This window comes from Megascapheus bottae, chromosome 26, assembly GCF_031878675.1.
Source record: "Megascapheus bottae isolate mThoBot1 chromosome 26, mThoBot2.hap1, whole genome shotgun sequence".
Lineage (NCBI taxonomy): Eukaryota > Metazoa > Chordata > Mammalia > Rodentia > Geomyidae > Megascapheus > Megascapheus bottae.
In genome coordinates, this window is record NC_143534.1 from 16760704 (window position 1) to 16788309 (window position 27606).

Genomic DNA, 27606 nt, shown 5'->3' on the forward strand with positions numbered 1-27606 from the left:
TCATGTAGCAGTTTCACAGTTTCCAGTCTGCATTGAGGTCTTTGATCCACTTTGAGTTAATGCTTGTGCATGGCTAAAGGCTAGGGTCAATTTTTAGTTTTCTGCATGTGGCTGCCCAGTTTTGCCAGCACCAATAATTGAATAGACTGTGTTTGTTCCACTGTATATCTTGGGCTCCTTTGTCAAATACAAGTTGCTTATAGGTATGTGGTTCTATTTCTGGGTCTTCTATTCTGTTCCACTGATCTGGTCTGTTTTTGTGCCAGTACCATGCAGTTTTTGTTATTATGGCTCCATAGTAGAGTTTGAAGTCTGGTATTGCTCTTTTTGCCTAGAATTATTTTGGCTATTCTAGATCTTTTCTTATTCCATAAGAACCTTTGGATTGTATCTTCTATTTCAGTAAAGAATGTCTTTGGGATTTTGATGGGGATTACATTGAATTTGTATATCAATTTTGGCAGTATAGCCATTTTCACTATGTTGGTTCTCCCTAGCTATTGTTGTTAAGTTTTGTTTGCCACAAAACCTGGCTAGAGACTTCACAAGAGGTGATGGGAGCAGAGCATGGTGAGAAGACCAGAGTGCCTTGTGGCTACGTGGACCTTTGAACATGCCTGGAGTAACTATCAGGCCTTTGAATTGGAGTGCCCTCCTATAACAATAAGGCAAGAACCAGAAACTGTCACACTCTGAATATCCTTGGGAAGATAAAGACTACTTTAGAAGATGTCCCAATAGTGCCGGGAGTTTGGCTTAGTGGCAGAGTGCTCGCCTAGCATGTACGAAGACCCAGGTTAGAAAAATGCTGGAAGTGGTGCTGTGGCTCAAGTGGTAGAGCTCTAGGCTTGAGAAAGTCCAAGGACAGTGCTCAGGCCCTGAGCTCAAGCCCATTCTGAGGGTTCAGAAAAGAATGAAGATGTCCTGTCAAGGACACATCTGTATATGACTCCCACTGAAGTAGAAGCATTCTTCAGCCTTCTCACAAGGACTCCAAGAACTGTGGGGCTCATGTCAGAATTCTGGTACATATAGGTTATTTCTAAGCATGTTCCTTGAAGTTGACACAGAGACAGGAAATGTATTTCTGAAGTTCTCTCATCCTTCTGCAATATCCAAGCATATGTTTAAGTATGAGATCACTTAGATCTTTTGGAGGATGGCTAGAAGAGGTGGACAAGACTAAATGCAGAGTTTCAGAGCCAAATGCACCGAGAGACTCCATACGTTTTGTGGCTAGACATAATGGGATATATGTCCTGGTTGCTAGCAATAACTTTCAAACAAGTTATGTTGTCCTTCTGAATTCCTGTGTCTCAATGAGTGAAATGGTGCCACAGAAACATCTTGATGTAGCTATGCATGAATGAAATACACACTCTGCTTCTGACACATTGCACATTTCCTGGAAACAGGTTTTGTAGTTCTTTTCTTAAATAAAATGGGAGTTTATATCCTGGAGCCCTTCAGACATCTGAAAACCTGCAGTCGGCAGCACTAACTCAGGGTGTGGGAATGGATGCTGCATTTGCCGAATCTCTAAAACTATATTGATTCACTTGATTGACCACCATGCCAAACAAAATGCCATCATCTGTAAGAGAATTTTTTTTCTGAGTTGAAGCATTTTTAAATGCCTTTCTAGAATCAAAGATAAAAGGCTGCTGTCCTCTGTTTGAGAAGGCCTCTTCCCCTACTCTCCAGATCTTCACAATCTGTGACTGGACTTGTGCACCCAGCTGGCAGCTGCACCACCCAGACCTGAGGGAACTGGAGTTTAGGCCCATTTTTTTTCACTCAAGAGCCTACAAAATTCTATTTCAAGCACATGCACGTACAGAACACAGATGTGGGGATGAAAACCAGGCCCTTGAGGGAGCGAGGGTATGATATTGAACTGGAACGAGGCCATACGTGGCTCTTCTGCAGCGGTCACGCCCCAGACATGGTTGCAGCCCAGACCAAGAATGGTTTGGGCCTTTGGGGGTGACATTTACAATCCCCCAAGACAGTTACCACACCTCTCATTTGGGGCAAAATGTTGCACAATCTCTGATCCAACAGGCTTGAAAGATTTTCCCTGACTGAGAAACATGTAACCACATGGACCTTCTGGAAAACTCTCTCCCTGAGGAGGCTGAAGACTAACTAGAGGGGAAATATGAGTTCTTAGGCTTGATGTGAAAAGAGAGAACTGGTCAAGGAAACAGCTGCTCTGCAATGAATCAAAGGCCAGGCTACTCGTGCATTTAAATCCTCTAGAAAATGCTTAGAGCTTAGAAAGACATTCACACACACATACACACTATCTGTAATCCCTTTGAATGGATGAATAAGTTTATCTGTCAACTCAACAAATATTTATTGACAATTTACTACCTCACAGACGTGCATGTGTGTGTGTGTGTGTGTGTGTGTGTGTGTGTGTGTGTGTGTAACAAGAAAAGCACATTTTAGAGAAATCCCTGATCTCATTAAACTTGCATTTTAGTAAGAAAGACTGATAGTAAATAACATCAATAATTAATATATGAAATATATAGTGGAAAATGGTAGGGACACATGGCTGAAGAATAACAAAATTGATAGAGAGATAGGGGTTGATGTTTTTGGTCAAGTAGTCAGAGAAAATTGCATGATAGGGACTTGATCAATATTCTGAATATGTATAGAGATGAAGAAATATTTTCTTCTGATTTTTGTCTGTTTTTGTAGGGTTTTTGTTCTTATTGTTGTTTTGTATAGTTTCATTTTGTTTTTCTGGAGGATGGCTGTATTGTGGTTTGAACTTGGCCTCCTACTTGCTAGACAGTCACTCTACTGCTTGACACACACACACACATACACACACACACACACACACACACACACACACACTCACACACCCCACCCCTTTTTTACTTCAGTTATTTTTCAGGTAGGGCTTTTAACCTGTAGCCTGGGAGCCTACACCACTCTCCTTCTTATCACTTCCACAGGCTGCAGTGACAGACTTTACTGTGCCCAGCATTTTTTGTTAAGATGGGCATGAACATTTTACCTGAGCTGGCCTCAACTTGATCCTCATTATCTTCACCTCCCAAGTAGCTAGGATTATAGGAGTAAGCCACTGCACCCAGCTTCTTGCTCTAATTTGTTCTGGTTCCTGGTTGCTGCTGAAAAAGCTAGACATTTTCTGACACTGAGTCCTTTCTAAATGATTTTCCAATCTGGGATTTGTAGAGCCTTCTGTTTTTCAAATCATCAACCAGGCCTCAGTGATAAGTCTGAGAACATTGGGCATCTTACGAACCTTTTCAATATGGGATTTCATGGACTTCAGTATGAGGTGTTAGGAAGATGAAAATGCTTGCAATATTTTTCAGAAAATGCCTGTTTTTTTTCCTGATTTTTGTTACCCAAATCTATCTTTTCCAGGGAATCAGAAACTCGGTGACTTACAATCATCAAATTGTTTATTTGTGTAATAGTGTGTGCTAGCAGGAAGCAGAAATCAGAGGAGCTTCTCTTTCTGGTCTGTGTGGCATCCACTGCAGTAGCTCACCTGGCCTTGGACATCCATTCCAAAGATATTCATCCAGTGGTGGGGTAGAAGATATTCAGGGCAGAGTCCTTTCTCCAGGTAGCCTCCCTAATTCCCTACGTTGGGCTCCCCAAACTTGGGTTCTGTGAGGAGACATCCCAAGACTTGGCTTGCCAAGATAAGTTCCAGTATGCATGGCTGCAAGTGCTATTTTCACCACACTTGCATTATCTCAGTGTCCAGAACAGGCTTCTTGGCCAAACCCAGACCTGATGTGGGAAGGGACTGCACTTTAAATATGAAGAAATGTGATCTGGGCACTGGTGGCTCAAGCCTGTAATCCTTGCAACTCAGGAGGTTCAGATCTGAGAATTGTAGTTCAAACCTAGCCAAGGCACAGAGGCCCTTACCTCCAATTAAACACACACACACACACACACACACACACACACACACACACACACGAAGGAAGGAAGGAAGGAAGGAAGGAAGGAAGGAAGGAAGGAAGGAAGGAAGGAAGGAAGGAAGGAAATAAATAAAAAGCTGGGAGTGGAGCTGTGGCTCAAGTGGTAGGGTGCTAACCTCAAACAAAAAAGCTCAGGGACAGCAAGAAGATAAAATATGGCATGCTATGAAGCACATCCCTTGGAACTCTCACATGTGTTTTGGTGCTTGTGTTTTTCATGTGTAATTGAATTTTTCCATGTTCTTTGTAAAAAGTTAGGATGTCAGAGTTTGCAGAGAGTTTAATATGGGTAAAAAGCTTTCAATAGTTGCATATTAAAACCATGGAAATAAGACAGCATTTCCACTTAAAATGTTTCTAAATGGACTACAAAGACAAGTTCTGCACACTGTCACTGCCCTAATGGCTAGGTCCAAGTCAATGAAGCAGGGGTGGGTGGGGGGGGCACTCCATGGGATAAGAACGCTAAAGTATACCTTCTGAGCCCATTCAATGCTGCCTCTTGCTTTGTGCTGCTCTTGGTTGTTTGGGGTTTAACACAGCAGAAAATTAGCCTCTTTAACACCTGCCTGAACTCCAGACAAGGAAAGTGTGCCTTGGGTCATCATCAGATCATGCATTCTTTGGAAATTCCAAACAGCTGTCCCTGTTGCTAGTCTCAAGTGTGTGCCACTGCAGCAGGCTAGAAGTGGCCTCCTCCTGCTCCTCCTACTTCATGTCCTGTCTGATCACTCTGTCCCTTCCCTCTGCAGGGGTTCTCTATCTCCAGTATGGAGATGAAACAAAGCAGCTCAGGATGCCGAATGAGATCACAAGCGCAGACACCATCCGTGCTCTCTTTGTAAGTGCCTTCCCACAACAGCTCACCATGAAAATGCTGGAGTCGCCCAGCGTGGCCATTTACATCAAAGATGAAAGTCGGAATGTTTATTATGAGTTAAATGATGTCAGGTAAGTCGGTTCTTTTTTGTTTGTTTTGGTTTGGGTCTCCATGCTGCATTTAAAAGTTGTTTGTTTGCTTGTTAAGATTTCTCTACCATATTAGATTTTGAGTGTTTGGGGGATTGCTGGGGTTTGGTCCCTTAGAATCCTGATTTCTCTGCTTCCCAGTGAACAAGGTGCAGCCATAATCATTAGCAAAGTAGTCTCCCAAGTTCAGATTCACTATCTGGCTTTCCAGAGCTTGGTTATAAGACATCATTTGCAGAGATGAGGACAGATGTGTTCAGATCTGAACAGAACTTTAGGAAGTATTCTGCCCACTATTTTATCTGTAAGTTAAGGAAAACAAATGGAGAGGTTATAGAAAGACTAGATAACATTTGGAAACAGCCTTTCCCAAGTGCTCATTTGCTCTAAGCCACAGCCTGTAGATGGTTTAGGTGATTTATCCTACTTCGTTATTATTTACACCTACCACAAAAGAATAAAGACAGTGACTGTATATTATGGCCCAACAAGGACAGAAACATTCTTCCCATTCATTTCTTAAGGAGTTGTTTATTACTCAAGGGTCACCTACCAAGAAAGTGTTCTCTCCAGGACCCCAATGTGAATACACTCTAAAACTGGGCTAAAGAAAAACAAAAACAAAACTGGGCTAAATGGACTCCTGGGATTGCAAATGATAGGTCAACAAAAGACCTATAGGTCAGGGACTGCATTAGCACTGTCTATAAACCAGAAGGGACCCATTTGTTTGTTCAAGCCAGACAACACAAGCAGTGACTAGTATAGCTTCTACTTCACGTCTTCGAACACTCAAAAAAGATTATTTAGTGACTCACCCAATCCTTTCATTTTATGGAACTAGAAACTTGGATGGATCAAAGTCAGGGGTCTGAGTCAAGGGCACAAGGCCAATTAAAAGCCCAACCCAGCCCCAAACTTGGTGGTCTGGATTCTTAACCAGGCTCACAGTGCGGTAGGGCTTGAGTTTTCAGGATCCCTGCCCTGTGGAGGGTTGCAGGTTCTCCTATCTCTTCACGTGATGGAAATAATGAATGCTATTTAAAAATATATGCCTCCAGAGGATAATGAGTGGAAACAGATAACAATGATGACAGGTGACGCATGGCGACATGTGCCAAGTACTGTGAGTAATTTAGAGCTTTCAGAGTTTGATACTCGCCCTTAGGTACGGGTGCTACATCTGTTATACAACCTCCTTGCTTTTTAAACATAGGTTTAAATATTCATGAGCATCAGAAAATGGATGCTTGTTTGTGAAATGAATTATTAACAATGCTGTCACCAAGTTTTTTGAATTTCCTCAGCATAAACTAAAAGAACCACTTTATGTTTGAAGAGTATGTGTGCAATACTCTAATCCTATGTAATCTTCTTATACGGTTATGCCATTTCTCAGCCATTTTATATTTCTGCATTTGCAGTTAGAGGCATGGAGAGACAGGAATAATAATAAGTATGGAACTGAGTGGATTGGCTTTGGATTCTGGGGAGCCGGGCTGAAATGGTTGTTGGGGCAGTTGACCTCTGTGTCTATCCTGGAGCCTATGCAAAGATTTTATGTTGCCAGAGCCTTTCCCAAGCCTCAGAGGGTATTTGACTTCCTCTTTGCATTCCTTGGCAATGTCAGAAATAATCATAGATAGGAGGAGAGCAAAATGGAAGAAGCCAGTGGAAACCCAGTTAATTAAATTAAATTGATACAAGCAGCCATCCTGTCTGTTGAGAGAAGGGGATTGCTTTAAATATGAACATAAATATGGCATATCTGCAAAAATGATAATCTTATTGATCTTGTGATAGCTCCTACTGTGTGTGCAGGCATGTGTGCCCACATGCACTGGTCCTGGTTCTTGAGCTCAAGGCCTGGTACTGCCCGGAGCTGTTTTGCTCTCAAAGATTCACATGCATCCTGCCCTTGCTGGCTTCGAACCTTGATCCTCAGATCCCAGCCTTCTGAGTAATTACAATTATAGGCATGAAATACTAGTGAGGCCTGACTCTTAAAAATATCTTATGTAGAGCTAGGTGCCTATAATCCTAGCGATCTGAGGGTCGCGATTTGAAGCCAGCCTGAGCAGAAAGGTCCCCAAGAGACTCTTATGCCCAATTAACCACTCAAAAAAGCAGGGGCAGAGGTGGGGTTGTGGCTCAGAGTGGTGGAGTGCTAGCCTTAGGCAGAAGAGCTCAAGGACAGCACCCCAACAGTAAGTTCAAGTCCCATGATGGAGAAAAAAAATCTTCTGTAAAATGATTTATAAATTTGTCTTCAACTTTTCTATTTCTTAATGTACAAAAAATGTCACCTAAAAATGGAGAAAATGCTTTTACTTGCAATGGGCATAACATTTACAAGCTAAATGATCACATATATATGTGTGTGTCCAAATATCTTTCTCACTCTTTTTTCAAATAGATAAGATGTTTAAATCATATTTTATTTGAATGGTGGGAGAAATTTCACAAGCATCTTATATAAGATAAAAAAAAAGTACCATGTTAGATTTCCTGAAGACAATGCCATTAGTTTTTTTTAACTTCGGACACAAATTAAATTTCCTTTCACATCTTCAGTGTTTTTGAATTGAGAGTCTGTTGACTAGCCATGGGTCTGTTTCATCTTTGCATTGGACTGTGCATATTTTCTTTCAGGAAATGATGCAAAGTATTCAGAGTAGAATACTATGTTGTAAACATTGTTGAACTAAATGTGCAATGTGGCCTTTTGCTGGTAGTTCCTTTGGGACAAACATGTTTCCAAATTAATCATAAGCCAAGCTCATGCACGTTAAATACCTTTATGATCACAGTAAGTCCTTTCAGTGGCTTAAGGGAGGTTTGTAGTGTCTTTACATTGTCACCATGACTTACGCCACCAAAAGGTTCACTCCTTTAGTGAGTCCCCAGTCTGGAGTCCTGGACTCCCCTCTCCCCCCTTTTAGCCCAGCCTCTTTTAATAGTGAGAACTGTGGGCTCCCCTCAAACAGACTTCTAATGAGCCACTTCAAGCGTGGAGCACCCATACAAGCTGGGACTAGTCATTGCTTCAAAGCAACGACTGGCAGATATTTAAAAGAAGACACAGCAGAGTAGCTCAAGAATCCTCCACTTCATTTGAAGCCAAAACAGCACCTTAAGTTCCATGATTGTGAAGAGCCCACTGAAAGGTGTGGCTATACCTAGAAGAAGGGGTTTGCCTTTCTACCCACAGTCTTCCTAGCTTGCCCAGCCTGCTTGGAAGAAACCAATGTGGAGGTTCGGGACTTCATGGACATTGTGGCACTCTTAAAGAATTTTAAGGTAGGCTTTGAGTGAGGAACAGGACTTCTATCTTTTCTCTTCTGCTCTCTGAGCTTGTTGGCTCTCTGAACTTAGATGAAAAGGAGAAAAGAATTTGTGCTTTTCCTTTTGTCCTGTAATTCAGTTTGTACATAGTGAAATATTTTAAATGCCCACTGTGCAAGAAAATAAAGGCACTGTGAAGTTAGTAGTTTGATCTCTGTCGTTCTTTCCTTTTCTAGACTGTATATGTATTGTTGCCTTCACCAAACAAGTTTGCAAGAATTTTTTTAAAAAAAGGAATTTGGGGTGTGTTTTCATTAGATAAGGAGCAAACCAGGTGTTTGGGCAAAGTAAATCAAACACTTAAATATTAACTGATTCTCTTTGAATGTACCTGTTGGAGCTTTATTGCTTTGGGAAATGTTAGTTTCCCACCCTGAAAAGCTTGAAACACTTCCTTTTCACTGTTCTTTTTGGGTGGACAGCTACCTTGAAAAAAATTCTGTCTTCCCCAGGAAGCAGACAAGGAACGCAGAGCTAAAGTTATTTTTCCTTTCCCCCCGCTGCTCATTTATATCTGCCTGTTTTACGGTGAAAGAGCTTTTTGTCTGGCTTGTGGTAGACAACCGTAGAATTGTGTGTTCATGCTTCTACCTGATCCGTTAGGACAGGTTGGGGAAATGAGCCAAGTTGGGCTCCTCTCGTCTGCCATAGTTATTGATGTTTTTGATTTTAGGAACATCCAAGACAGATCGCTCCTCAAAGTGTACAACAAGGACCCTTCGCACGCCTTTAATCACATGTCACAGACCCTGAATGGAGACCTGAGGGTAAGTAAGCATTGCCGCTGAATTTTTTAACTTTATTTATTTGATCAATCTCTCTTTGCTTCTTATTCCTACTTCAAATGCAGTCATACCCCTCTACCGGATTTGCCAGGTTCTTAACCACTTGTCTTGGATGGTGGCACATAGTTTATTATTTGATAGAGAAATACGATTTCCTGGGCATTGGGGTAAAGGGATTGGAATGGAAATGATTACAGCCTAACTCATCTTTAAGCAGGAAGTTTATTTTTCATTATTTATTTACCTGCTTTGATAATGCTAGAGGGAATATCCCTTCCCCGCCTCCACGTGCTAGACACTCCACAACGGGGTTCTACCCTCACACTGTAAACCCAGGGCTTAGACAGAATCTCACTCCAAAAACATGGTGAAAATCTTCTCATAGAAAGCTGCATTGACTTACTAGAGACTCTTGCAAGGTTTTTTTTTTGCCTTAGAGAAACAAAACTCAAAAGAGTAAACAAATTTCATGGAAAATCAGTCCCTGCTCTTACCGTTTTTCCATAGCCTGGTGTTCCCATGTAATCAGTTTCCTTCTGACTCAGGCTTCTTTGTGGTAGTACTGTACTATAGGTTATCGGATCTTCCCTGATCCGGAAGGATCTGGGACCTAAAATTCGCTAGATTTGGATCATAGCAGGAGATTAGATAGATAAACATTCACAATGCTAGAGAATATTTGGAGGAAAAGGCACAGGGAAACTTTAAGTCAATTTTAGGATCTCATCAATACAAGTCTACTGAAAAGGAATTACATTTCTAACAATAATGATACGATCTTCTGAAGTAAAAATGGGCAGGAAAAATAAAAGATTATTTCTCAGGTGCATACTAACTGAGCTACTTTATTAGCCTTCAGCTGGATACTAGAGTTCAACAAAAAGAATTTATGAATGGGTTTCCCTAGCATGCCTCCATCCTAGAGTAGTAATATTATTCCTATGTGAAGTTCCTCTCTTTCCTGATAGTGTATATTAGTTTCCTATTGTTGCTAGAACAAATTATGACAAATTTGCAAAACACCATAAATTGGCCAGGTGCTCTTTGCTCTTGCCTATAATTCTAACCACCCAGGAAGCTGAGATCTGAGGATTGAAGTCAACCCAGGCAGGAAAGCCCATGAATCAATATTTTGGTAGAGTGCTAGCCTTCAGCAAAGAAGTCAAGGCAAGAGTTCAAGATACAGGACTGCTGCATGCACATGCACACACATACACAATATCATAATGCACATCCTACAGCTCTAGAATGTCTAGAATGATAGCCTCTTACGGGTTCAAAATATATGGTGATCCACAGAGCTGTGGTCTTTTTTGAAGGCTCTTGAAAGAATCTATTTCCTCTAAATATTTTCTAGACCATCCAGAAATTACCACTTTGATTTGTAACCCCTTTCTTCCATCTTTAGACCCAGCAAAATAACATCCTTCCCAATTGTTTGCATTGTTATGTTTCTAATCCTCTGATATCTTTTGGGTGTCTTGTTTTGTGGCGCTGGAGATTGAGCTCTGGGCCTGATGCATTCCAAGCAGGCACTCTACTGCTTTAGCCATGCCTTCATTCCTTGTTTTGTACTATTCATTTTTGGGATGAGGTCTCCCTTTAAGTCTGGGAGAATAGCCCCCATTTAGTCTTCCCCATGTTGCTAGTGATGATAGGTATACACAATGTACCCAGCCACTGGTTGAAATGGAATCTCAAAAACTTATTTTCTCTAGCTGACTTTGAACCTTGATAACCTCAATCCCCCACAATCTCCACCTCCCAAGTAGTGCTGTCTACTTTTTTTTTTTTTGGTTAGTCATGGAGCTTAGATTCTGGGCCTGGGCACTTGTTCCTGAGCTACAGTCCTACCCCTTGAGTCACAGCACCACTTCCGGTTTTCCAGTGGTTAATTGGAGATGAGTCTCACTGTCTTTGGTCTTTACTTCCTAGGCTGGTTTTGAACCCCAGTGCTCAGATCTCAGCCTCCTGAGAAGCTAGGATAGTAGGCATGAGCCCCCACAGCCTGCATTCTGTCTACTTTTTCAAGTCTCTTAGAATTACAGTGGGCCTCCTCAATATTCCAGAAAAAAAAATCGTCCTGTTTTAAGATTAGCAACCTTAATCTTTCTTTCCCACATAATATCCTTGTGGTTCATGGAATTAGGATGTACATGTCTTTGGGAACCAGAACTCCACCTTCCACATGGAGTATATGAGTTTGGAACCAAAGCAGAGGACAAAAGCTCTGCTGAAACAAATAGGCCAGAGGAAGTTTTGTTTAATTCTGGATTCTAATGTGAGTCATGTTTAGTGGAAGCAGAATGTACAGTTAGGGAAGAAAGGTCTCTTCCTTCCTCATCTGCTTTTGTATGTCTAGAATTGAATGTGATTAGAATGGAAAGCCATGTTGCTACTTTAGAAACCCTAGGATTTTGAGGTTTGCTTTTAGTGAGTTCTGCTTTAAATGTAAACCAGAGCCATGTGAAGACAGGGACCTATGCTAGTCATGAAGTGCGGTGGATGCTATGAGATCCTGTGCCCTGTGTGGATGCTTTGTTTTTCTTTTGTGACACTCATGAGTCTTTGTCTCCATAGATGTCTTGTTTTTGCTTCTTTAAAAAAAAAAACCTGTCTTTATATCTAGCCTTTGACCTGGACATGCCCTGAGTTGTTTCTATTATGTAAAGCCATTCCCAGACAGGCCTCCCTCTATTTTCTTTTAGAGTCTTGCTTGTGGTAGGGAAGGATAACTGTTTTAACTCTTAGGCACATGGGGTTCTTACATAAAGACCTGCTAGGAGAACCCAAAGCATCAAATATTAACCATATGCACAAAGCCTATTAAAATGTAGCTATGGATATCCGCAAAGCACTTCTGCTTTAACTCATAAAGGAAATAGATTGTGTGAAAAAATACCTACTGTCCCCCAACAAAGGGACAATAAATGTTCATCATCCAAGCAGCAGTGAAAGCTACTTAGAAATGAAAATATAGGAAGCAAACCTTGTAGATACTGCCATTATATTTACAGTTTGGAACTTGACCCCTGTTCAGATTTCTCAAAGTTAAAGCCATTGAATTCCTTCAGCCTCACCTCGGCTCTGGAAGTTGGAATTTTTTCTCTTTCTCCCTGCATGTGCTTGCATCACCATGAAAGGAAGGGAGGTTGGTGTTGCACTCTGGCTGTAGCTCATTGCTCATGGTGAGATGCTGAAAAGGGAACAGCTAGGATCAATTGTTGTAGACTAAACCAAGCTGCATGATGCGTTTAGAGCAGCTCCGTTCTCTTCCCATATGTTTGTGATGTGAACTTGGCCATGAGGAAATTACATGGTAACCACTCCCATGCATCCATCTCTGTGGTCCTGCCCCTGGTGTCATCAGACTTCATTCACCAGCTTCCAGACAGTCTGGGATGGCTATCTCTGCAGCCCACTCGTTACCCATGGATATGTACATGGCATTAGTTTGACCAGAGAGATAGAACACCCGTAATACAAGGACTCTTGCGGTGGCCTTTGAGATTCTCTTTAAGCTGTGAAGTACTGTTTTGCCTTGGCATGAGAAGCAGTGTTAAGAATGTGCATCTGAAATTTACAGGCATCTATTTGGGATAGAATGGTGCCCCCAGGAAGCACGATAGACTAAAATATTAACTCTGAGGTTATAGGCCTCAGAGTGTGCATGGAATTTATGCATGGTGGGAAAACATGTGTTACTCTTTAGCATCTAGCTGAGCATTTTTGAGGTTCCTATAGCTAAAGACACTTGTGATGATTCACTGGAACTGAGCATGCCCAACTCCTGATTTCATACACTTGAATGCCACTCACCCTAATCTAATTTAATCACTTGCTTTTTGTATCGTTACATCAGAATAGTAGTCTTGACAATTCACTTCTCAAGGGACATAACTCACCATATGGGACAGAATCTTTTGCATAGGTTATGTATGTGTATGAATTCATAAATTATGTACCACTCAAAAGTGATCCATTCCATTTCATGGCTCATGATAGGACATGGTAACATCCTACTCTCCAAACCCGATCACTTTTTCATAGTTTGCAGGCTTCTTTGCCTTCTGTGTACTTTGAGATTAAGTTCCAAGATTTTCTGTTGACGTTGTTTTTGAGCGTCTCGTGATTTTCATTTGTATAAAATCACTCCAATGGCTGTTTTTTTTTGTTTGTTTTTACAAAGACAACTACCAGACTTGCATTTAGAACACAAAATTGGCCCTGCATCTTAAATTATTTTCTTAATACCTGAAGCAGTGGCTGCTTTCCAGTGGTCTTCTAAAATAAATGACTAAAATAAATGACTGCTTATGCCCCAGAGCTTTCCTGAATGCTCTGCCAGACTGAATCTTCCCCCTTGGGGTTGCGTTTCACACCCCCCCCCCCAAGCTGTAATAGTTTGTTACGTTTATATCTTGTCTATGTAAGTTCTATATCTTGTTCTGTAAGCTCCTCAGAGGCCCTGACCATCTCCCCGTCCCCCCCCCTCCCCTTAACAGTGGTGAATCATAAATTATACTGTATAGAAACACTGGTCAGACCAGTTACATGGAATACTATCAGGACTGTGCCACGAATGTTTATTACCCAGTTTCCGTCATTAATGAGGACCACCATAAAAATATCCCTCTGCTCTCATCCCCAGAAATAGTTGTGCTTCTCCTGGTTTATTTTTAATCCTATGGACACTTTGAATGTTGTAAGTGATCATTTTCCCTCTTTGTGTTACTACTCTAAAGCTTAGAATTAAATCTGTGGGCCACCCACAGCAAGGGCGCAGGCATTTATGGAGTGTATTTTGTGTGTTGGCTTTGTTCCTGGCCTCTTTTTCTTCCTCTTCTTGCACATTCCAGCTAGTTGACTTTATTTTTTGTAATGTGTAGAACTGTAGTAATTCAATGGGAACTCTATTAATGTCTATGCAGAATCTGTCAGGATATAAATAGCATTTGTTCTATCCCATGTTGTTCTTGATATAAGGTAATATGCTCAAGTGTTTTACATATTATTTAAGTTAACCAGCACTGCATAATAGGGGTGCTGACTCCATTTTCGCACATGGAAAAGCTAAAGCAGAAGAGGAGGTCTTTCCCAAGTTTGCACAGCTAGCAGGTGTCAGGTGGAAGATCTGAGTTCTTTGTCCTGGATGTCAGATGGGAGCCCACTTTATCCTGGTTCTTTGTATGCAGCATACCCGCTCTTCCTTGAATATTTCCGTTTCAGTTTTGCAAGTTTTAAGATTCCTTGGTAGGATATAGAGACCCAAAGTGTCTTTTAGTAATATTTGCTTCTCAGCACTGGGTGTATCTATTTCATGACATCTTTTATATTTTATTTGTTCTATTATGTTTTTTTCCTGACTATACTGGGACAGGGGAGAGAGAAGAAAGAAGAGTGAGAGGGAAAAAGGGGGGAGAGTGGGAGAAGGATATAAATGTGTCCATTTAGTACATGTATCTGGGGTGGCTGTAGAACTGAGTTCTTTCATGGGGCAGTGTTCTTCCGTAGAAATGGAGAACAAGTGAGTCCCATAAGGATGAATGTTTCAGAGGTCACTGGAATCTAACGTTCTCATGGTCTTTGGCTGTTGTATTCCCTTCACTCCTGTGATTCACCACTAAACTCACAATGTGCTTACTTTGATCCAGGCATGTCACTAAGCATTTTGAATGTATTTTCTCTCAATGGATTCTCACAAGCACATCATAAGAGAAGAGTTCTTATCATCTTGATTCACTTGCACGTGGTTAATTGGATGTGGGCTGAATTCAAAGCCATCAGAACTCTGGACCTGCTGGGGCCACTCCAGTCTTTTCCCATTTCTGTCTCCATCCTCGTCTCCCTGGGTCATCTCTTCATGTCCATATGCCCCATTTCCTCCAGCTCCACTGCACCTTCCCTAGCCCCCCTCTTTTCTCCAAACATCACCCCAGTTCCTGCTTGGAACTTCCACAGCTCTTCCCTTTCTTTCCCCCTTCTCCCCTTAGCCTGCTTCTCTTTCCTGCCTGCATTGTAGTTACCCATGCCTACATCTTGAGGTTTTTTCCTAAGCCCCCCTGGAGGCCAGGTCTATGTCACTTACCTTCACACATTATGTGACACTCAGTCAGTGTCCTAACCACATTCTCACTCAATATCTAGATGGAAAACGGTCCTTACCTCACACCTTCCTGTCAGACACCCTTTCCATTGACAAAGATCAAACACTGGGGGTTTACAGCTGACTCAAATGACAAATAAGACCTGAGTCTTCCCATCCTCACATTTATCTTCTATCGCTATAAGTTGATAACAGTTAATATTCTTTAAGTTTAAGATAACAATGATAGGGCTGAGAGTGTGGCCTAGTGTTAGAGTGTTTGCCTAGCAGCACAAAGCCCTAGGTTTGATTCCTTGGTACCACATAAGCAAAAAATCCTGAAGTGGTGTTGTGGCTCAAGTGGTAGAGCACTAGCCTTGAGAAAGCTCTAGGATGGTGCCTAGACCCCAAGTTCAAGCCCCAGGACTGGCAAAAATCAAAACAAAAGAAAAAAAGGATGATAATAATAAAGACGAGTCCTGTTTGTTAGGTTAAAATACAAATTCTCACTTCTCTGCCCTCATTGTGAAAAGTGTAGGTTTCAAATGGGTTTCATTCACCTTATTAAATAGCAAGTGAAATCTCTAGGTAACAAGCTTATTCATTTCTTTATTTGTTGTGCCACTACTAAGTCTTGAATTCTGGACTTGGGCATGATCCCTTAGCTTTTTCTTGCTCAGGGCTGGTGCCTTACCACTTCAGCCACCACTGTCCGTCTGGCTTTTGGATGGTTAACTGGAGGTAAGAATCTCATAGACTTTTCATCCAAGGCTGGCTCTAAGAAATGATCCTCCAATCCCAGGCTCCTGAGTAGCTAGGATTTTAGGTTTGAGCACCTGACAAGAAGATTAAATAAGACATCAGGCTTTATGACTTACTTGGACAAATCTTGCTTTTAAACTAGTGTTGGTAATTGATATTTCAAATACTTCCAAATTTATTTTTAAAAAATACAGTGACTTTACTACAACCATGAAATTATTGCATTTATTTGTATAAGTTCCACTGATTCTTCCCCTGCTTCCCCGAGCTGAGTCTGTCCTCTGGTCTATTTCCTGGTGCCAGACTTAGAAGGCATTATAGTTAACGAGATAGCTGTGGTTCTCTCCCCTCTCAGACCTAACAGCCTGGTAGATCAAAAAAGCCAATAATCAATAATGATGATACAGACACCTGTCATTTCCCATATCCAATGCAGGCTGGCTGTGGGATGCTGTCCTTCTGTCTGTTATTTGCTTCTATTAACACTGTAGATCTCAGTGTGATGTGCTTAATGATGCCCTGTTCTCTTGTGCGGGCAAAAAGCACAATTCTGTTGCAGCTGATCAGGAATTACTCTTGCTGTGGGATTAACTAGGTACATTCTTCCCCTTTCCCCCCACTGCTCCCATTACAAAGTCTTATTTTTTAAGGCATGAGAAAGTAATATATGCATAGCAGGCATGCAGTTTCCAAGTGATACTAATCTCTTTTCTTTTTTTTTTTCTGCTGTGTGGCTGCTTGCTTTTCTTTGCACTTTTTTTTTTTGTCATTGAGAGGTTATGACAACATGAGCCATATTGTATTTATAAACATCACGTGTTTCCTTGACAGGGCTTGCAGTTTCTGCCCGACAGAACACATGGAAGAAACATTTCTCGTTAGCTCAGCATTGGTTTTAGTCATGCCGGTTTCCTGGATGGGGGAAAAATGTCTTCCTATTCAGATTTAACTTTATACAGTAGAAACAAAACCCCTGAATATCCGTGAAATACTTTTAACAAGGGTGAATTCTGTTCCTTTAAACCACATACTTTGACTAAAAGCTTCCTTGTGGGAGAAAAATGAAGCCTTGCCTGTAGCCACCGTGAAGACGAGCAGGGCTGGAAGCATTCGGGAGATGTGTGGCTTCCAGATCTCTACAAGTCTAGAAAGTTTCTTCTAGAAAAGAAAGGCTCTCGGAAGATGAAAGGTAAGCCCTGTCTTTCTAACAAGGTGCAGTCTTCAGAAATGCTTTTGTCATGCTCTGCCACATTTCCAGTTCCTGGAGTTCAGTCTTCTGTGTTCAGTTCAGTGCAGAATTACAGTTAGAAGTTTGGATGTGGAATTCTCACGTATAGCTTATGGGGAGGGCTTTGCTATTGGAATTAGTCTGTTTCGAAAGATCCGCTTCAATGAACATGGAGCTGCCTCATCTCTCCTAATCTTGTGATCCTGTCTCCATGCAACTTTATAATTTAGGGAAGGATCGGCAATATCAGTGTCATTTGCTTGCACATGGCTCCTTCATTTGCATGGTTCATGACAGTTTTCTGTGTTTTCATGAAGATGTTGACATGTCAGTTGTCTAATATAGATAAACATTCAAGATTTGAAGCCTCGTATGAACAGTGAGGAAAACTGATGCGTGTCTTAACCTTTAGGAGAAAATTATTGAAGGTTGTTCTTCCTGGTGAAAACCACTTTCTATTTTTAAATGAAAATAGCTCACTTGTCTTGTGTTGGAAGTAACATTGAAAATGACTGTGATTGTTGAATGACAGATTTAAGCCTGTGTTGCCCTCGTGTTTAATAACCACCAAGAAAGGTCATTGACAAAAGCCCTATTAATTTAAGATAACTGTTCTCTCTTGCTCTTACAGTAATTCCATTGCGACAGTAGGCATTTATTTTTCTCTTAAAGGGATTTAATGTGGTCAATAGCATTCTTTTAAAGGGGCATGCGTATCCCTAGTCATGTGCATGCTATTAGCACAGTTTATACATGAGTTAAACATAAAGAGCTGTTGTTACCTTGTGGGGTCTTAATAATGAACCCCTATCGTTTATTCAGTCTGCATAATAACTCTATGACATAGGTGGTATTATACCCCATTTTAAGATTGAAAAACTGAGACCTGGGGAGATTTTTAGCATAGTGGCATGGTAGCTGGCAGAGCTAGGATTGAAACCCAGGCTGGCTGTTTATAACTCTTGTTTTTACATCTTACCCTACTTGGCCTCACCAGAAGCCGAGACCTCCCATCTACAAATACAGCAAATGTAATCTTGAGGCTAACAACAAATAAGGAATATTTATTTGGTTTCAAGATGATATTTTAAAATACTTCTTTGGATTTCTTTTTTCTATTAGTAGCATATGAAACTTACATGCACTTAAATGCATGTGGGACAGAGCAGAGAGTTATGAGCTTGATTAGGCTGTGACAAGAGTCTTTGACTAAACTCTGGCTACAGATACCTGCCTCACCCCTTCAGGAGGAGGTGAGGACAGCATTCAGAATGCTGAAAGAGAAGGTCCTGGAGTCAGGACGGCTAGCTGAGTTTCTTCAGGACCAGAGCTTCACCTTTCCGCAGCCCTCTTCCCAATCCCTCTTGACGGCTAAGGCATCAGCTCAGGAGCAGAAATATCCTGGTGATTTGTGATGCAGAGTAATTACTGCCAAGAGCATCGTCATGGGAAGGAGCTGCACATCACAACACAACCCGGGTTTTGGGATCCAGGCAGCTTGCTTCCTATTGCAGCTCAGCATAAGAGCCGAGGCTGGCTGCACATCCAGTCCTCCTGCAGCAAGTTCTGAAGCTGGAGAGAGTGCAGTCCTTCAAGGTGCCCCAGAGGCCCCTGCCACACCCTGTCCTTTACAGGAGGAAAGAGTTGAGACCCAGGAAGCCCAAAGGGGTTGGAAGGACTTGGTCACAACCATATAATAAGGAACTCACAGCCGACAGTGAGTAGTGTGGCTCAAGCCCGCAATCTGCTGCTTGGCACATCAAAAGGAACATGTTTTGAGGCTAGTCTAGGTAAGAAGTTAGTGAGAGTCCCATCCCGACAGATAGATCTGCTGTGGGGGTGTGGCCTGTCCTCACAGCTGTCTGAGTGGACAGCAGTAGGAAGATCACAGGCCAGGCTCACCTGAGAAAAGCAGGAGACTACCTAAAAAGCAATTAATGCAAAAATGGGAGGGGGGTGTAGTTCAAGTGATAGAGTGTCTGTGTAGAAAGGACATGGCCTTGAGATCAAACCTCAGTACCATCAAATAAATAAGGAAGTCATAACAACAACAAAAAATAGAACTGGAGCCCAAGCCACCTGTCCTAGCTTATATCCAGAGCCATTCTGGACCATTCCTCACTTTCTGGGTCTCACCACATTGTCCCTGTGACAGGCTTAGGAATAGCCCTGCCTGTAACTTCTCTTAAATACTCATTCCTAGCAATAAGGATAGCCTGGTTTACCTCCAAAAAGCAGCTCAAATCTCTCTTCTCCGTAGTCTTTCAAGAAAAGAATCAAAGATCCTGTAGTAGAGTTAGGATTCATTAAGTTTTAAATGCAGTTGGGAGCTGGTGACTCATACCTAACTACTTGTGAGATCTAGACTCAAGGTTCAAACCAGACCAGACAAGAAAATCCATGAGACTCTTATCTCCACTTAACTACCAGAACAACCAGAAGTGGTAGAGTGCTGAACAGGCTCTGAACAACAACAAAGATCTCAGGGACAGTGTCCAGTCCCTGAGTTCAAGCCTCATGACCCCCCCCCCCAAAAAAAGAGAAATCTATGGGCCTGGATCAAAGAACTAATCAAATGTATACCATTGAATATTTTTTATTAAAGAATTTATTAACATTGATTTTTACATCATTTTTCAAATGACATGTTTAGCAAACAAGTGTTCAAGAAGGGAATCTATATACAATCACTGTCACTTAGGTTTTAGAACATAATCAAAATTAGGCTAAGGGTTTCTATATCATAGATACATATTAATTTATGAAATAAAACATTATAGTCATAGGTTTTTATGTCTGTGTAGTTGTGTTTATATTTCCAATACCATGTCCATAGACGATTGAATATTTTTTTTTTTTTTTTGCCAGTTGGGGCTTGGACTCAGGGCCTGAGCACTGTCCTTGGGCTTTCTCAAGGCTAGAGCTCTACCACTTGAGCTTTTTTGTATGTATGTGGTACGGAGGAATTGAACCTGGGTCTTCGTGCATGCTAGGCCAGCACTCTACCACTAGGCCAAACTGCCGGCCCACGATTGAATATTTTTATAGAAGGCAAATAGGCCATCTGAAAAAGCACCACTGTTCATATTGTTAGACATTTTGATTCAAACAATATTAACAAAGTTGTGCAGTATTACAGGCTGCCTCTTTGCTATGGTGTATCATTCCTACAGTCACTTAGTTTGCAAATTGACTGTAATGAAACTCAATCTAGATAGCATGTAGAAACACAAGTTTTTAAGTTTTAGTAATTGTATAATATTGTTTTTATTGACTTTTAGAGTGGCTCGAAGTACAAAGAACTGGAGAGTTCAGTGAATATTCTTGTTTTGGTTACAACTCAGAGGGAACAAAAAGGTCAATTAAAACTGACTTAAAGCTTGGCACTGGTGGCTCATGCCTATAATCCCAGTTACCCAGGAGGCCGAGAGCTGAGGACTGTGATAACAAATTAGTCAGCACAGAAAATTCTACAAGACTTCATCTCCATTTAACCATCAAAAGCTGGGCTGGAGGTAGGGCTTATCTGTGTGCAGACAGCCCTGAGTTCAAGCACCAAAACTCACCAAAAAAAGGGGGGAAATCTGATCTAACTCTTCTTCAAGAGTTTGGGAGACCTCAGCCTCTTGCTCTGTGGCACCACAGAGTAACCATTCATAAAATCATATTTGTGCAGATTTATTTAACAGAGTCCCTGCTAGATAAAAGGTGTGATGATTTAGCGTGTCAAATAAAACTAGACGCAGGCAGCACTAACTCCCTCCATATTCCCCAGATACAGGCAGCATGTTTGACTCCTGTGGTTGATGGACACATGTGTTTGATTTCATTCCTTGTTTCCTTTCCTGGGACATGAAAGGTCCAGCTTATCCCTGGTCTGCTTTCATCCTTTGAGGCTGTTGATTTTCATCTGCCCCTACTGAAGCAGGAAGAGCTACTAAAGAAAGACCCAAATAATGGGGAATCACGACAGTTCTGAAGTAGCCCTGGCAAGACCTGTACACATTTAAATAAAGTATGCCCCTCTCACATATTGTTGTTGTTTTGTTTTTGACTCTCTTTTTTTTGGTGGGTCATGGGGCTTGATCTTGGCCTGGGTGCTGTCCCTGAGCTGACCCCAACCCCCCCACAACCATCTCCAGAGTAGTTGGAATTGTAAGTAAACTGCCTTCCCTGGCCTTAATGTACAGGAACTGGAGTCAGAACCTGCTAGCTTTCTGCATCCTAGGCCCCAATGGTTATTCCTTGTCCTCACTTATAAAGAGGGATAATGATGTCAACCTTCTGTAGAGGATTGATATCTTGTAGCAGTGGCTGAAGGAACATTCTAGATGCATATCTACAAAATTGATACCACTTTTGCTTGCCTTCCAAAGAAAATCTAAAAATACATTTCCTAGCAGCTGTGTAGCTGGAAAACAACAACAACAAATAATCTGCGCCATTGCAGCATAATTTACCCACCAGATATCCACAGGGGTCAAACTTCAATGCTTCAGAAATATGCTGCACTTTTACTGTATATATTTAGACCAAGGAGCTTATTAGCTTGTGATCCGAGAAAGCCCTTCATTCTCATGAAAATGAGCAATGTGGCCCTTTTGGCAACCTAGGGCTATAATTATGTTAATCCCACCATTTTAAGACTGAAATATGTTGTTTTTAAATGTTTTTGTATTTTTATTATTCCTAACTATGATCTGAAGGAATTTTACAAAATGCTAACAAGCTTTTATTCAGTATCACCTTGTAGGGCATTAAAAAAGGGACTCAAATGTGCAATTTTGATATCTTAAATTTTGACTTGCAAAATTATGTTGAAAGTTTATATACTTGTATATAAAAGTATGTCTTAGTGATATTGAAGTTGCCCAAATACATTTTATATTTTATTTTATGTTTGTGTTGCTACTGGCATTTGGATGCCATCTCCTTTTATACTCAAGACTAGTGCTCTACCACTTGATCCACAGCTTCCCTTGTAGCTTTTTGCTGGTTAGCTGGAGATAAGAGACTTTTCACAGACTTTTCAGACCCAGCTTACTTCAGACCACAAATCTCAAATCTCAGCCTCCTGAGTAGCTAGGATTACAGGAGTGAGCCACTAGCTCTTGGCTTATTTTTAAATATTTTAAATATAGACCCAGAGAATATACATATAAAGCTATCTTGGTGTATACATTTAATAATAAGACTACTGCATTTGTATTAGAACACTACTTTTTTCCTAAACCAAAGAAGCAAGGTAAAAATTAATTTAGAACAATATTACAAGATATATTTTTTCTATGATGAACTGTCATAAAGAATGTAATCATTGCTGGGCTCGGTAACTCACACCTGTAATCCTAGCTTCTCAGGAGGCTGAGATCTGAGGATCGAGATTCAAAGCCATCCTGGGCACTAAAAAGCCATGAGACTCTTATCAAGGGTAGGGAGGTAGCCTGGAGCTGAAGAGCTCAGGGACAACATCCAGGCCCATGGTAGAGTGGTAGCCTTGAGCTGAAGAGCTCAGGGACAGTGCCCAGGCCTAGAGTTCAAGCCCCATATCCGCCCACTCCCCCCCAAAAAAGAGAAAGAATGTAATCATTATACAAATTGCAATGTAAATGTAGAACAGACCTAGAATGGATAACAACTGAACTTCTGAGAGTCTCCATAAATTTACTTAGAGCTAATTGGTGTAGCCTTACCCTCACCAACTACAGCCAAGCAGGGAAAAACCCTCCACATGTAGTCTTTCTAGGGGACCATTTCACAACCCAAACCATAGCAATATGGACTCTCTTTTCGTTAGCAAAGAGAAATCTCCCAGGGGATCAGACAAGAAGGAAAGAGACAGATACAAAGCAGAAATGCAGGCATATACTCATGTCATATTGTATTGGACATCACTGAATTGTGACCTTACTTGACATACCAGTATGAAACCAGTGAGCCATCTTTTATATTGCATGGGCTAGATTCCTCATCATCAGTTCTCATGGATGATGTCTGAGACATAACATGTTCTTAGTATGGCTTCATTTAGAACTTCCATTCTCTGATAATCTCTTATATTTCAAGAAGAAAATGTGTAGTGTCTTCACCTTCCTATAACTATATTCAAGTAACTATTATATACTTTATTCATTTTGTTCTACCTCATAGCTCATTGAATATTTGTTATATTAGTGATAAGATGCACTGGCATGCATTTCTGTACACAAAGTAACACAGCAGTGATTTAGCCCATTGGGTGCTTATGGCTTCAGAAAGATAAGTATAGCAGATATTACAGAAGAGCCACAGAACCAGAGATCCAGAGAAGTTCAGTGTTAGAATAATGGTCAAAGTTATAAGACTAGTGCCAAGGTTGCTTGGAGAAAACAAATTCATTAGATTCATAATCCAGTGCATCTCCATCACATTCTAGTGCCTCTGTTTGTGCATGTGTGTGCGTGTGTGTGCTGGCACGGGGTTCAAACTCCAGGCCTTGTACTCTATGACATGAGCCACATCTCCACTTGCAGCTTTTTGCTGATTTATTGGAGATAAGAGTCTCATGGACTATTTTGCCTTGACTGGCTTTAAACCAGGATCGTCAGATCTCACCTTCCTGAATAGCTAGGATTACAGTATGAGCCACCATACCCAGTTTAGGAACTCATTTGTATGCTTCAGTCCTCTGGAGAAGAGTTTATCGTAATGGAACTAAAGTCTTGCTACTCATGTTTTTAGATCCATCTTTTACCAGTTTACATATTTCTAACGTTTCTGGAAGACATTTTTGCCTAATGTTGCATTTCAGAAAAGACAAGGAAAATAGGAAGAGTAGGTAATATAATACAAAGGAATAAGGGAGATGATCAAGTTTAGGTTAGGAAGTGAGGGAGAATGAGCTACTTTGAGTTTAGCCTAGAATTTGTTTCTTCAAAGTGAGTTTAAAATGAACTTTGCAAAGCACTCCATAGATGACTAAGTCTCATGTGGAGGGTAGGAGTCCTTTTAGGAGAGAGGTGCTGGTGAAGAGTCAACTGAACAGTGTTTCTATGTGCACATGATGTATCCATCTTGTCATGTGATGCCTAAGGGCCAGCAGCCATGTAATTGGTTTCTCATGAACTGCTCAATTTGGGGGAGATAGGACTTTACCTGGGAGGAGGAAAACAAAGGTCTTGCTTTGTGTTCTTGGGGATAAGGAAGCAATTCTGATTTCTGAGGAGATTCCTTTCTAAATGATAGCTCTGTGGCAAAAAAAAAAAAAAAAGAAAAAGAAAAAGAAAAGACTAGCAGGTCACTGGATAAATCCCCCACTGGCCAGAGGCCAACATCACTGTCTGTGTTGACTCCACCCTGATTGTGTTTAACGCAATTCTTTATCCAAATTAGGTAAAAATATGGTTTTCTAGCCATCTCAACTTTCCAAGCCATGCTCACTGGCTGACTTACTTGATATTTGCACTGGAAACACAAAGGTATTCCTTTGAAATAGAGCACTCTGTGGGGCTCTTGAAGTCCCTGTTTAGAAGACCTTTTCCTCCCATATTTTAAGTAATATTATTGGTTCTGGACTATTTGTACTCCTCTTTTATTACTTTTTCCACAACCAGCACAGATGTTCAGATAGCTCTGGACAGGAGCTATAATATTTCACTTGCATTTTCTTCCAACCCCCGTGCACCCTTGAAGAACCATCAGAGGTCAGACTCCAAACTGATCTCCTGACACTAGAAGACAAGATGGTTATGGAACGGCACGGGTCCAGGCCCTGTCATTTCAGCTGAGATAGAACAGTTGAAGCCTCTGGACGCCGATGTGTTCATCTGTGAAATGCAGATGATAGTGTTTAGGTGATTAAAATGAGCAGGAATTCATAGGGATTATCCAAAAAGCGTATTTCCATCTTCTCCTGGCACATGTGCTGAAAGATATTTTCTTCTAGAGAAATTCTATGTAATTCGGATTGTCACCCGGTGTTTGATCAGGTCACTTCCTGAATTAGATTTCACCAAGCCCAGAATTCGGAACTCTTCATCAGCCGACAGTCATTCTGCCTGCTCTACCCATCTATGCCATTAAGTGGTTCTCAAACGTTGGTTCCTAGATTAGCATGGAAGATCCTTTGGGGGAGTTGGTAGAAATAAAAATTCTGGGTTTCATCCACACCTCCCAAATCAGATACTCTGGATATGAAATCTGTCTTAACAAACACTCCAGATAATTCTGATGCCCACTGAGGTTATGAAAAACCCTGGAATAATTCTTGGTAGTATAGTGAGTGCTTCTGTCTTGTGTCCTGACCAAGACTTTCTTCCTGCCTGGAATACCTAAAAAAAAGGCGATGCTTTCTAACTTTCTAACACTCTTCTTCTAATTCATGGAACTTCTTCAGAGTATTCTCCAACCATTCTTGACAGTAAACTCATCCTCTGTAGACCCCAGTGTTTGTCTGTTGCAGTTTTGTTTTCAATGTATAGAGGGGTTACAGTTATATTTGCCAGATAGAAAGTATATTAGTTCTCACACATTGATAGCCCTTCTTATGTTTTTTCCCCATTTCCCTCCCAACCCTCCTCCCTGCTACAGTCTTTAAAGTGATTCTTTCTTTGGCTTATTTTTAATATATGTATAGGGCCTTATTTTCCTAAAAGAATATCAGTTCTTCAAATGCAGAAATTGTCAAGCACCAATGGCTCACACTTATAATCCTTGCTACTCAGGAACCTGAGGTCTGAGGATCTCTACTTTTTTTTTTTTTTTTGCCAGTCCCGAGCCACAAACTCAAGGTGTGGGTACTGTCCTTGGACTTTCTCAAGACTAGAGCTCTACCACTTGGGCCACAGCTCCATTTCTGGCTTTTTTTTTCTATGTATGTGGTACTGAGAAATCAAACTTGGGTCCTCATGCATGCTAGGCAAGCACTCTACCACCAAGCCAAACTCCCGGCCCTTTTTTTTTCCTTCTAAATTACTTACCTTAGGTATTTTATTTTGTTAAGTTGGTGAAAAGCTAATATACCAACTTAAGCACCACCACCTCCAAAAATGCCACCCATTATATTATGATGATTTACTAAAATCTCTGACAAGTTATTATTGTTAATGCCTTATTGGACGTAATTTGTAAATTAGACTTGATCTTAGATATTTATGTAAGGGGGAAAAACATATTCTATAGGGGCTTTAGTACTATCTGCATCTACTGATGGCCTAGGATTTTATCAGCCAAGGATAAAGGAGTGGAGAGTTATTTGGATTCCAAGTTGACATCTGTCATTCATCAATGTGCTTTCCATCATTTTCTGTAAAGGTTCATGAGGACTGTTCATCCCTTGAGCTATAGTTATATAGCATAAATGTTTACATACATCATTATCCATGTGTATGGTAAGTTTAGAACTAATATCATCTAACCTAAATATATGCTATTTCTGAGCCTTATATCCTGAAGCTATGTAGGTACATATACACAGATATATCACTGAGAGTGTAGCTATATGTAGTATAAAGTGTAGTTATATATTTTAACCAGTGAGTGACATATAATTACATAAGTATATGTGAGCATAAGCATAATAATACATTATTTAAATGCAACTAATATGTAATAATTATATAGCTAAAATAATTAATTTGGGGGAAAGTAGCTAAAAGTCAGAAGACATTGCAGGTCAACAGATTATCTGGAGACAGGAATAATGGTTCATATTTGTAACTCAAGCTACTTGAACAGTAGAGTAAAATGTACAAAATCTGGCAAGGCCAGGGCAAGAAATTGAGAGACCTTACCCCCAAAAATAATAGGCAAAACAGTAAAAAGAAGGTAACAAAGAGTGATTCACTCAAGTGAATCCTAAGTTCAGGATCTACAAAAGTAACACGCAAAAGGCTCTAAATTCAGACACCAATATCTCTCAAAAAAAGGAGTGGGGGCAGGAGTTTGGCCTAGTGGTAGAGTGCTTGCCTAGCATGCACAAAGACCGGGTTCAATTCCTTGGTACCACATACTTAGAAAAAAAACAGAAGTGGTGCTGAGGCTCAAGTGGTAGAACTCTAGCCTTGAGAAAGTCCAAGGACAGGGCTCAGGCCCTGAGCTCAAGCCCAGGACTGGCAAAGAAGAAGAATAAGAAGGAGGAGGAGGAGGAAGAAGAAGTCCACTCAGATGTCCCAGCAATTCCCTTCTCTTTGCTAAGCAAATCAGGACCTGTAAGGGAAGAACGGGCAATAATCCCGAGTTGCACACCAAAGACCAAAAAAGTCAAATGTGTTAGCCCTCAGAGGCCCTGCTGGCAAGGCATTAGGATGGTTACTCAACACCCAAAGCCCTGGAGAAGTCACTGCAGAGGAAGTGTCCATGAGAGCCCAACCCTGTGGGGAGCCTGGTGCTGGGGTTCTAAAGTTTCCATTTCCAAGGAAGATCATAACCTGAAAATGTTTCATAGAAAACTCCAGAAATAAACAA

The 27606-nt window shown here is 41.0% G+C and overlaps 1 protein-coding gene across 1 annotated transcript in view; it reads left to right on the plus strand.

Annotated features, from left to right (window-relative positions):
* The window catches only part of Kiaa1217 (KIAA1217 ortholog), a 241203-nt gene that overhangs the window by 154645 nt on the left and 58952 nt on the right, over positions 1–27606 (plus strand). Inside the window, exons 4-5 of the mRNA XM_090319023.1 lie at positions 4742–4940; positions 8977–9070. Coding sequence (XP_090175149.1) covers positions 4742–4940; positions 8977–9070 — 293 coding nt within the window. The remainder of the gene's footprint in view (positions 1–4741; positions 4941–8976; positions 9071–27606) is intronic.